This window comes from Nicotiana tomentosiformis, chromosome 8 (genome assembly GCF_000390325.3).
Source record: "Nicotiana tomentosiformis chromosome 8, ASM39032v3, whole genome shotgun sequence".
Lineage (NCBI taxonomy): Eukaryota > Viridiplantae > Streptophyta > Magnoliopsida > Solanales > Solanaceae > Nicotiana > Nicotiana tomentosiformis.
This window is the reverse complement of record NC_090819.1, coordinates 31039576-31052391: the sequence shown is the minus strand read 5'-3', so window position 1 is coordinate 31052391 and position 12816 is coordinate 31039576. Positions and strand designations below refer to the sequence as shown.

Sequence of the window (12816 nt, the reverse complement as noted above, 5' to 3'; positions counted from 1 at the left end):
CTCCTCCTGGCTACGTGAGTACACCAGGATATCATCAATAAATACTATGATAAACAAATCAAGATATGGATGGAATATGATGTTCATCAGATGCATGAATGTTGTTGGGGCATTGGTCAACCCAAAAGACATCACAAGGAACTTGTAGTGACCATAGCGTGTCTTGAATGTCGTCTTCAGAATATCAAAGTCCTAAATCTTCAACAAGTGATACCCAAACCTCAAATCAATCTTAGAGAACACTCTAGCTCCCTGAAGCTGGTCAAATAAGTCATCAATGTGCGGCAAAGGACACTTTCTCTTAATTGTAACTTTGTTCAACTTTTTATAGTCAATGCACATTGCATAGTACCATCCTTTTTCTTCATAAACAGAACCGGTGCACCTCCAGGTGACACACTAGGCCTAATGAACCTCTTTTCAAGAAGCTCCTGAAGCTGCTCTTTCAATTCCTTCAACTCTGCTGCTGTAGTATGATATGGAGGAATAGATATGGGCTAAGTGCCCGGCACCAAGTCAATACCAATATCAATGTCCCTGTCGGGTGGCATGCCCGGCAGGTCTGCTAGAAACACATTCTAAAAGTCTTGCACAACCGAAATAGAATTAATGGTAGGAGTACCAGCACCAACATCCCTCACAAAAGCCAAATATGACAAACACCCCCTCCCAACCATCCGTTGGGCCTTCATATATGAAAGCACCCTACTGGGAACATAGTCTAGAGAACCTCTCCACTCGATCCTAGGTAACCTCAACATTGCCAACATCACGGTCTTAGCATGATAATCCAGAATAGCATGACATGGGGACAACCAATCCATGCCCAGAATCACATCAAAATCAACCATACTAAGTAATAAGAGATCAAATCTCATCTCCATTCCCCCAATTGTCACCACACACGACCGATACACACGGTCCATAATAATAAAATCGCCTATTGGCGTAGATACATGAATAAGAGAAACTAAGGACTCATGGGGAATATCCAAATAATGAGAAAAATACAATGATACATATGAATAAGTGGAACTAGGGTAAAATAATATAGAAGCATCCCTGCGGCATACTAAGACAATACTTGTAATCACTGCAACTAAAGCAACAGCCTCTGGCCTGGCGGGAAAAGCATAGCATCGAGCCTGACCGCCACCTGATCGGCCTCCCTCTCTAGGGAGACCTCTAGCTGCCTAAGCCCCACCGCGAGCGGGTGGTGAAGTAACCATTATGGAAGTCATAACTAGACCCCTCTGCTGAACTGGACCTCCAAAATGATATGGACACTGCCTCCACACATGTCCAAACTCCATGCACTGGAAGCCACTCTGATCCGCCAATGGTGGTGGAGATTGAATCGGATACCGAAAACCAAAATAGCTATTAGAAGAACCTGGTATAGATGAACCCTGAACTGATGGAGCACGAGATGAAATTTGAGCTAGGAGGGAACTAAAAATGGCTGACGAGCACTCTATGTACCATGGCTAGCTGATACACCATCATGAACCGGACGAGCCATCTGAGTGGGCCTATAAGGATGACCCCTACCGTGGTGGGACTGACCTCCAGAAGTAACACTGCTGAAACCACCCGAACCATGAGGCCTCTTGGCCTCCCTCTCTTCACGCCCCTGACTCTGGACCTGCTCCAAATGCCTAGCAATATCAACCACCTTGTCGAACCTAGCACCGAATGTAATCACCCAAGCCATGACAAAGTGCAGTCCATAGTTGACGCTAATTCTCTCCCTCTCTGTAGGAACCAACCTGATCGGGTGACGAACCCACTATGAGAACTCATGCCATGTAAGTGGTGCAGCGTCGGCTGGCCTGATCAACTCATAGGCCTCCCACCATCTGAAGGCTTCCCCTGTCAGTTGAAAAGTAGTAAAATGAGACTCAACTAGTCTCTAGAATACCAGTCATGCGAAGGATATGCTCGCACCTGTCTAAGAAATTCTGAGCATCCTCTGACTCGGCCCCACTGAAAGCTGGAGACCTGAGCCTCCCAAACCAGTCTAGCCTCTGTTGTTCCCCGTCACTCACAGGTGCACCCACCTGGGCCTGAGCAACTATAACCGACTGGGCTAGTAGTACCCCCGGTATCTGAAGACCCTGAACCACCTACTCTGGAGTACGGGCGGCGGGAGTTTGAGCATCTCCCCCCGCCTTAGAAGTGGCTGGTGCGACCAGAACTGAAACCGCTTGAGCAAGGCTAGTGCATATAGACAATATCTTGGCCGGAGCCTCCTAAAGGCCTAGAATCACAATGGGCACACCTGGCACCTGAGCTGGTCCCACCGACTCAACCACATATGGTATCTGCTCTTGAGCTGGAGCAAATAGTGGCCCCACACGTGATGCTCTAGCTGCTAAAAGAGCTGTACCTTGGCCTCTATGGTAGCCCCGGCCTCTCGCGGCCCTAGCTGGTGGTACTGGTGGTCGTTCGCTCGATCCAGTAGCACGTGTCCTTACTATTTCATCCTATTTTGCAATAGTCAAAACAAGATTCAACTTGTGGTTTCTCTGTTGTTGATGAAAAAGAGTCACCACATAATATTTAAAGGTATACTAGGGTACCTATTTAATTATTAAAGGTTATATTCTTTATAAGTCTACTAACATGTGACGCTATGGGTAAGAGTTCTTGTTCTTCTAATGAGAATGTGTTAGGCACCCCTTAAAATCTACCTGAGGTAGATTTTGGACTTAGAATAGATTTGGGAGAAATTATTTGTACTATGCCTTAACTAGTGTTCAAAGAGTGTAGCTTACCATATATTAGGGGATAATATCTATAAAGGAAGAGCATGGTTTAAAGAGGATGAACTTTAAAGAAGAGTTTTAGGAAAATAACGTTAGTATATGTAATCTTGAAAAGAACTTTGAAAGATGGAACATTTGTTATGAAAGTGGTTTGAAAAAGCTAAGTAATACACTTTGTTTCCTAAATCATGGAAGTTCATATTATTCTAATGAGGTAAAAATGAACTTAAGATGTACCTTGGTTTTAAGCAGCTGATCTTGAAGAAAACTGTTTGAAAGCCTTTGTTTTTGGGCTAGCAGCACCTTAATCTTTTCGAAATGGTTGATCCCTTTTTAAAAAATTTAAACTCGTGACAATTCCGATTTTGCCTTTGAAAGAGAGACTACTGCCTTTGTTAAGCCTTGGGCTTAAAAAATCTTTAATTAGCAAAGCGTAATAAGTTAATAATAGTTCATGGAATTAATTACTAACTAAGGCTTCTTTTAATCCTAGGTTCTCCAAGGCTTGCCTAAGTTATTTTATGTGAGTTAAAAGATAAAATAAAGCATTCAATCTAATATATACTTGTCATATACATATGAGATAAAATAACATGAACACAGTAAAGAGTAACGACATAGTGAAACTGAAGAATAACAAAAATAGTAAATAAAGAAGCGAAGGGAAAGAAGTGACTCTGGGAGGTTTGGGGCTCAAAAGGCAGGCCCAACAATAACAGGGACGAGCGATGGTAGACCCTTGGACCATAGCAAGGCTGGATTTGGGCTTGAGTTCCTACAAAACTGAGCAGGCCAAATCATTGTACATGTCCAAAAAAGAAAAGAGAAGGTCATTAGAATAACAATACCATACATATATCGATAGATGAAATTTGCAAGAAAATACTAAAATATAAGATCACTGACAGATACTAAGGAAGTCATACTAATGTGGAGATTGTGTATATTGAATGACCCACATTGAACACCATTCGTTGTCATTAAACACCAAACCCAAAGAGAGTAATAAGTGTCAATGAATTAAGGGCTAAGGAGAGAATCCTACTCAAGGTCGATGCCCCCTTAGAATCCTCCGACACTTCAAAGTTCCCAAGGGTCTCAAGGCCCAGAGCAATGCTTGTGCATGGGAGAGCAGCCCAACCCAGAGTTAAACTCTACTCCCAAATACCCCTAACCACTAACAACTCATTCTTCCCTACAGGTTTGAATGCCAATGATGCTCTTTTAATGCAAATTAACCACTATGACATTTCCTACCACAAAAGCACACTTTGCCTTAACAGAAAAACACAGGAAAAACACATAGAAATAATCCTTACTTTAATACTTTCAGCTCTATGTGATTGATTAACATACTAGACAGATGCGAGGCTCTAATGCCAAAAACACACATATGGAGGAACATCATACTGTTTTTGCTAAATAAACATACAATTGGAATCAAGCATCTTAGAGATAGATAAATAACACATAGTTCAGAATTGCAACAACTTTGGGATGGTCACAGATTAGTTTGACACCAGACACTGCCATGAGCATACACCGAGGTTAATAACATTACTTGAATACCTTGAGATCCTTAGTACATATTCATACAATGACACGGGCAAGTTATTGCACTCAATTAGTAAAAATATAAGGTTTCTCTTATACCAGATTCAATCCAGAATGACAGAGGAAAGGAAGGACTAAGTATAATTCCAAAATAGTGTTCAAAATATGAAGTCATGAGGGGTAAACAAAGGATCATGCCAAACTCCCATACATACAGAGATTTCAATCAATATTATAACCTCACAAGACAAGATGAGTCTCAAACATTATAGATTCGGGCTATCAGTATCATTAGGGGGTTAAGAATAGGGGAAACATCATACTAAATAGACTTAAATTAGTTGTACATACTAGGTTTAATAATTTAACATGGTTGAGCCATATTCAAATTACAAAAATAGTCAACATTCAACCACAACAGGGAGAACTATTATCTGAGTCATAAGAGATTGGCTAACCATAACAATTACCACTGATGTTCATAGGAAAGTTCATCCTAGTAGGATTATTTGCAACTAATAGTTAGACATGGATGTGAAGCATTCATAAAAAGGACTCAAAGAACACTTAAGGGTTAGCAAGCATTTTTGTGAAGAAAGGAAAGCATTTTTGAATACTCAGACTTCACAAACCTTGACCAAGTGAGGCAGGGTCACGCTATATATACTTTCATGTATACCCTAACTGGAATCATTTAACAGCAAACCCTAGTATATAATGACAACACTCAAGAAAGTATAGAATGATAAGCATGAAAACTATAATAACAACCCTAAATATAGAATAACAGAACTCAAAGAATATGGCATGATAAGCAGGAACACTATAACAACAAACCTAAGTGATGATTGTCGAGTGATGCAAGCATATGTGGAGAGTTCCAACCTAAGTGAAGATTATAACAGAACACTAGAGTAAAGTCGGAAGTCTAGGTAGATGTGAGAAATCATTAAGGCAGGTTAAGCAACTTAATCACATAGGTTGTTCAATACAAAGATCGATTGTCATAGTGGAGAGTGATGATTGTCGAGTGATGCAAGCAATATTGAGTGAAAGAATCCGAGAGACAGAGGGGAAATCAGTAAGGATTTTTACCGTAGAGGAGAGATATGAGAGATCGACCGTTGAAGCATAAGAGACCACTGGTCAGAACCCTAATACTAGAGGTCATTACATTTGACCTCTGGGTATCGAATATCAATGATGAAGCCAGCTAGCGTCTCAGGCTTACTTCGATTTGAAAAGATGAAGAAAGAAATTTGGCGAGTTGAAGTTTCACCATTTGGTCTGACTTCTTCGATTAGGGCTTTGAAATCGAATGGTAAAAATGAAAAGAGTGACGAGATTTGAAGTACATGAGCAAAACAAATAACCATGCATGCCATGGATTTGAAAGGTCAATGGCGGTTTGAGGTTTCATCTCTGGGGGTTAGGGTTTGGATTTGGGGGTTTTGAATTTTGATGATGAGAGAGGAACGATTCAGCAAGAATCACGGATAGAGAAGGCAGAGAGGATGATTTTCTAGGTAAACTCATGACCTTGCACGAATTTGTGCAAGGTTTGGTGATTGATTGGGCTGTGAGGTTGAGAGAAAAGAGAGAGAAAGGGGAAAGAGAGGCAGCTGGGCAGAGTGACAAATGATCTAGAGTTTGGAGATGAGACTAGACGGTCTCTAGGTCAAAGTGGGGGAAAAAGATCTGGGCCGTTGGATTATTTGATCAACGGCCCTGATAATTCGGACATTTAAGGTTTTTGGGGAGGAATTTTGGTGGTTGTCATATTATGAGATTTTGACGTTGGAGATGAGATCTATGGGGCGGGTGTTTAAAAATCAAAAGAAAATTGGAGATTAAATTATGAGTCGTTGATCAGATGAACCAACAGTTTAGATGCGTGTGTGTTTGTTTTGTGAGTGGTAAGAATGGGTGATGTGGCACGATCTCATTGATTCAATGAGAATGTCATGGATTGCCAAGGTGGAGAGGGAGGGAATTGGACTGGATCATTTTCAGACTGAGCTTGTGTATTGGGCTGAAATTGATTTAATGAATGGCAACTTTGTATTTAATTAGGTATTGCAATTGTAGCCCTTTAGTTTTTGCCCTTTTTAAAATTAATTCAAATAAAGCTAATTATTTCCAAATAAAAATGTAGTAAAATAATAAAGATCAAATATACTACTAACAATTGTAATTAATTATTTATAAAATACTTTGTTTTCTAAATTATAACACTAGTTTTTGAATTATCAGCATAGTAATTTAATTAATCAAAATTTGAGAAGTAATTCGTTAAATTAAGTATAAAACCTCTATGGAGTATTTTAAATACTTGTAATTACATAATACAAATACTAGGTTATTAATTTCCAAATTAATACTTAATTACTTTATAAAAAATAAGTAATTATTGATAGAAAATGCTTTCAAAACATTCATTGTAAATATTTAAGTATAAGTAAATCAATTTTAAAAGGGAGGGTCAAAATTGGCCGTCAACAAATGCACATGTTTGACCGAAGATGGTGGAAGAGTTTTCGGAAAAAAAATTGAACCAAAGCCAATTTTGTCCTGACTTTAGGCATACATTGCAGGGATGGCATATGGATTTAAGGAAGATTACGGATTGCATGATTTTAGGGGGGGGGGGATTTCGGGAAGCTTTTGGGGAAATTGGGGCCGAAGTCTGGCTTTGATTTGCTTACATACCTCGGGCTTAATAAATATTAGGCCTCATGTAGTTCTGGAGTGAGGATTTTGAGGAAGCGATACTCACAGGAATTGTCCCAGTATCGTATTATGACGATACAGTGAGATGGAGGATTGGGAACTCACGATAGCTTGAACTTTGCGGCTTGACTTGAAGGATTTGAAGATTTGGAGTTCCACTGGTTGTTTTGTGCTTGAACATGGATCCTTGGCCCTCTAATGAATTTGTTGTCCCTCATAGCATTGTAGTTTGGTCTGTTGCTTAGAAAGAGTTTCGCGTTGCAATATTTGTTCCTGCAAAAAATGAAATACACACATACCAATATATTGTAGTGCAGAATATATTAAGAAGTGATGTAAATGATGTAGGAATGATGATGACTGGCTGCCGGTGAGCAGTTATTTGGGATTTGGATGATGGGATACTTGAACTTGACTCGATTTGTTAGCCGGGTTGTGTATCGTTCCGCAGCTGTCACAGCATTGAAACGTGTCTCTGCTTGTTGGGAGAGCTTTGCACTGAGAAAATGTCTCCGCTTGTTGGGAGAGCTTGGTTTGTGGAGTGCGTCTTCTCTTGTTGGGAGAGCTTTTCACTGAGAAAATGTAAAATAAAATTCGCTTGGGAGTGATTGACTTAAAACGTAATCATGCCTGAAGCTGCATGAGCAAAACGTCAAAATATTCAAGGTAATAGTAAAGGAAAGAAAAGCATGCCCAAGAGATACTCTTGACCGTGAACCTAAGTTGTGGCCATCGATTGGCAAAACGTCGGTGACGAGGTTTGCGACTGTCTATTCTGGCCTCCATTGCGACGGAGCGGTGGTGCGGATTATACCGATGGTGGAATGAACAGTTTGCTATATACAGTGCTTTGCTTGGCGAAGTCGACGTTTTATTTGTACAAGACACTCCGATAGATTGAGCGGTTTTATATATACAGGACTTCAATTGGTGAAGTCAACGGCTCATTTTGTACAACGTGCTTCAATTCATTGAGCAGACGGTTTGCTATGTATAGGACATCAATGGTGAAGCCAATGGTTTGCTTTGTACAAGGTGCTACGATTAGTTGAGCAGGCAGTTTGCTATGTACAATGTGCCTTTTCTGCTTCAGCGGTCTGACTCCGAGGTACCTGCAAAGGATTAGAGGATTAGCTTTAGTTGTACCAAATAATTCAAGTGATGGATTAAAGGGAGATAATCCTAGGAAAGTGGAAGATCCGTCATTTTCCCCAGTGTGATCTTAACATTTCCTTGCTTCCTATTGACCATGCACTCAAAGAAAAATTCTTAGTCGGAGAGGGGAAGATGGTTTGTGTCGACCACAGTGTTGGTTTGCCCTGGCCTTTGATATGTCTATGCCGCAAAGTTTGATAGGTGAACAAATTACTGTATTTTAGAAAAACCATTTTGAAAAGCTTTGTTTTAAAACAAGTGTTGTCATTCCGGATTATGACATGCTACGAAAGGTTCTCCAAACATGAGGCTCGCTTCTTGAAAACTCTATCCCGTTGATTTTGACCCTTTGTGATGCTTGACAACACGGTTACTTGCCGTTGTGACTGCATCCTAATCCGAACAAATGCACTACAAAGGTTTTTCCTAAGGTTATGAGCGAACCATTTCAGGTTGCCTATGTATCCCAAATGGAATCAGGTCTGAACGTAGTTCGTGGATGATAATAAAATATGATGAAGATTGACTGAGCCTGACTAAGGTAGCCTACGTATCCAAATGGAATCACGTCAAGATATAGTTCAATTACAATATATGCAGAATGATGGGATTAATAATGAAACCGACTCAGACTACCTATATATCAAAATCGAATCAGGCCAGGACGTAGTTCAATTACAAAAGACAACTGAATCCGATGAGAATTGCCTACGTATTGTTTTCTGAGGTAATCAAGTCTGTGTAGTTACAGAGCAACACACAGAAAATGATGTTTGGATTTCTATTAAAAAATAAAGGAGGGAGAGAAACCGAACCCTACATGGGTTACCTACGTATCCCTCCATGGTAAGTCGGGTTGAACATAGTTCTGTTACAACAAAACCTAACTCTATTTGTCTTCAAACATAGTATCTCTTGATTGATCTGAGTTGATAGGCTTCGTGTTGATTCTTCCATCCATTTCTACCAAGATGAGAGCTCCACTCGACAATACTCGGTGAACCACGTAAGGACCTTGCCAATTTGGTGCGCAATTTCCTTTGGCTTTATCTTGGTGGGGAAAGATTTTCCTCAGAATCAACTGCCCCGGTGTGAACTGGTGAGGCTTCACCCTTTTGTTAAACGTATTGGCCATCCTATTCTTATATAGCTGACCATGGCATATTGCATCTATTCTCTCCTCGTCGATGAGCATGAGCTGCTCCTGTCTGACTCATATTCACTCTACATCGTCCATCTTGGCCTCTTGAATGACCCTTAAAGATGGTATCTCGACCCTTTGCGGGTATCACAACTTCAGTGTTGTATACTAACAAGTACGGTATTGCCCCAGTGGATGTTCTCATGGTGGTACGGTAACCTAGTAAGGCGAAGGATAATTTCTCGTGCCATTGCCTATGATTGTCCACTATCTTTCGCAGAATCCTATTGGTATTCTTGTTGGCTGCCTTGACTGCCCTATTCATTTGTGGTCTGTAGGATATGGAGTTGTGGTGGAAGATTCTGAACTTCTCGCATATTTCTCTCATGAGGTCACAATTGAGGTTAGCAGCATTCTCAATGATGATAGACTCTAGTATTCCAAATCGGTAGATGATGTTGTTCCTATTTGATGCAGCGGGCTCTATAGGTCCAATCGCGTCCATTCCCCAAGCGGCGAACGACCAGGGTGAATCCATCACATTCATCTCGTTTGGCAGAACCCGAATGAAATCCCCGTGAACCTGGCACTGGTGACACTTCTGTACATAGCGGATACTGTCACTTTCCATAGTCATCCAAAGTTATCAGACTCTCAAGATCTCCCTGGCTAGTGTGAACCCGTTCATGTGGGGTCCACGTATTCCTGTGTGTATTTATTCTAATAACCTAGTTGCCTCGGCGATACCTACACATCTCAACAAACCCAAGTCTGGGGTCCTCCTGTACAGGACTTCCCCGTTAAAGAAAAATCATTCTCCATCCTCCTGAGGGCTCGCTTCTGACTATTAGTAGCATTCTTCGGGTACTCTTTGGTTGCAAGGAATCTCCTGATGTCGTGATACCATGGTTTACCATATGGCTCTTTATCTACATGGAAGCAATAGGCATGTTGATCCTTGATCTTTACCTCGATAGGGTCGATGTAGTTCTTGTCTGGATGTTGGATCATGGATGTTAGAGTTGAAAGGGCATCGGCAAACTCGTTCTGAATCCTGGGGACATGCTTGAACTCAATCTTCGTGAACTTCTTGCATAGCTCTTTTATGCAGTGCAGGTATGGAAGAATCTTGACATTTTTGGTGGACCATTACCCTTGGGCTTAGTGTATTAGTGGATCGGAATCCCCTATGACCAAAGGTTCTTTGACGTTCATATTGACTGCCATTCTGATCCAAAGGATGCATGCTTCGTATTCAGCCATATTATTGGTACAACAAAGTCATATCTTTGTCGATGCTGGATAGTGCTGTCCGGACTCCGAAATTAGGACTGCCCCAATTCCGACTCCTTTGAAGTTTGTTGCTCCATCGAAAAACATTCTTCATCCAGGGTATGACTCTTCAATATCTTCTCCAACAAATAATACCTCTTCGTCAGGAAAATACGTAATGAGTGGCTCGTAATCCCCGTCCACTGGATTTTCTATGAGGTGGTCGGCTAAAGCTTGCCCCTTGATAGCCTTCTGAGTTATGTACACAATGTCAAATTCGCTGAGGAAAATTTTCCATTTCGCTAGCTTTCCGGTCTGCATCGACTTCTGGAAGATGTAATTGAGCGGGTCAAGCCGAGATATCATATGCGTAGTGTATGTTGACATGTAATGCCTTAGTTTCTAGGCGATCCAAGCCATAGCACATCAAATGCGTTCTATCAAAGTGTATCTGGCCTCGCATGGCATGGATTTCTTACTTAAGTAGTAGATGGCCTGCTCCTCTCTTTCAGTTTCGTCATGCTATCCCAACACACAGCCGAAGGCGTTTTCCAAGACAGACAAATATAGCAACAATGGATTCCCAGGCTCGTGGGGAACTAACACTGGTGGATTTGACAAATAGTCCTAAATTCTGTCGAAGGCTTTCTGGCACTCTTTTGTCCATTTTTTGGCAGTATACTTTTTCAGCAACATGAAAATGGGTTCACAGATTACCGTGGACTAGGCTATGAAACGACTGATGTAATTTAGCCTACCCAGGAAACTCATAACATCTTTCTTACTCTTGTGTGGTGGCAACTAATGAATGGCATTGATTTTTGATGGGTCCAGTTCTATCCCTTCCCTACTTATGATAAAACCCAATAATCTCCCAGCAGGGACTCCGAATGCACACTTTGCCGGATTCTATTTCAAATTGTACCTCCGTAAGCGCTCGAAATTTTTTCTCAAATCGTCCAAGTGCTCTGAAATTTTCCGAGACTTGATGATGATGTCATCCACATATACTTCGATCTCCTTATGAATCATGTCATGAAAAAGGGTCGTCATGGCCCTCATGTAGGTGGCTCCGGCATTCATAAAACCGAAAGGCATGACCCTATAGCAATAAACTCCCCACGGTGTGGTGAAGGCCGTCTTTTCTGTATCTTCTTTGTGCATCAAGATCTAGTGGTATCCAGCAAAACAATCCACGAGCGATTGCAGCTCATGCTTCGCGTAGTTGTCGATGAGGATGTGGATATTTGGTAGAGGGAAGTCGTCCTTTGGACTAGCTTTGTTGAGATCTCGATAATCTATGCATATCTTGATCTTCCCATATTTCTTCGGTACTGGGACGATATTTTCCAACCTACTGGGATAATGGGTGACCTTTACCACATTTGCCTCTATATGCTTGGTCACTTCCTCCTTTATCCTAAGACTTAAATCAGGTTTAAATTTTTTGGGTTTCTACTTGACCGGCAGTCTGGTAGGATCGGTGGGCAGTCGATGTGAGACAATGTCAGCACTTAATCCCGGCATGTCATCATATGACCATGCAAACACATCGATGTATTGTCGGAGGATCTCAACTAGTTATTCCTTCTGCTCGGCTTCTAGATGAATAATGATTATGGTTTCTTTCATGTCTTCTTCACTTCCGAGTTTGACCACTTCTATTTTTTTGAGGTTGGGCTTTTTCTGACTCTCCAGCTGTTCGATCTCCTGTGAGAGATTGTCTAGCACCATACTCTCATCATACTCCTCGTAATCTGGGTCATTTTGCTAGATGGTTTCGTTATATGTCACAATCGCGGAACGCGGGTTTTTATTTTTTGATTACTGAAAAGAAAAACTAAGTGTAAAATGAGGCGATAAATAACGTTGCAATATTTAAAGAAAGGGATTCTTTTTATTTCATCAAAAGAGGAACGTCTAAGTGTTCAAAAGAGTCAAATGACAAAAATGTACAGACACGGTGCAGGCCTCAACTGACCGTGTGCTTTTCAAAAAGAAAACTTTTATAGTTCCACATTACCAAGACTCTCGACGAACCAAAGATAGACTGGCGGTCCAATTGCACAACTCTTCCCCTAGTTCGGCATCTCTGATGGTTGGTGTCTTGATGTTAGTTCCTTCACAACATTCTTCAATCATATTCACGAACAGCCTTCCCATTCCATCGATGATATCATCTTCTGGTGTTGATCT

The 12816-nt window shown here is 41.1% G+C and overlaps 2 protein-coding genes across 2 annotated transcripts in view; both read right to left on the bottom strand.

Annotated features, from left to right (window-relative positions):
• The window catches only part of LOC138897267 (uncharacterized), an 84589-nt gene extending 82875 nt beyond the window's left edge, over nt 1-1714 (bottom strand). The window contains exons 1-2 of the mRNA XM_070183229.1: nt 1567-1714; nt 1227-1414 (exon numbers count right to left, since the gene is read on the bottom strand). Coding sequence (XP_070039330.1) covers nt 1227-1414; nt 1567-1714 — 336 coding nt within the window. The remainder of the gene's footprint in view (nt 1-1226; nt 1415-1566) is intronic.
• Nucleotides 1715-10104: 8390 nt separating this feature from the next.
• LOC138897266 (uncharacterized) lies at nt 10105-10941 on the bottom strand. The gene is made up of 2 exons (XM_070183228.1): nt 10777-10941; nt 10105-10476 (listed from the first exon to the last, which is right to left on the bottom strand). The coding sequence occupies exons 1-2, from the start codon at nt 10939-10941 to the stop codon at nt 10105-10107; spliced, it is 537 nt and encodes a 178-aa protein (XP_070039329.1).
• Between the last annotated feature and the right edge of the window lie 1875 nt (nt 10942-12816).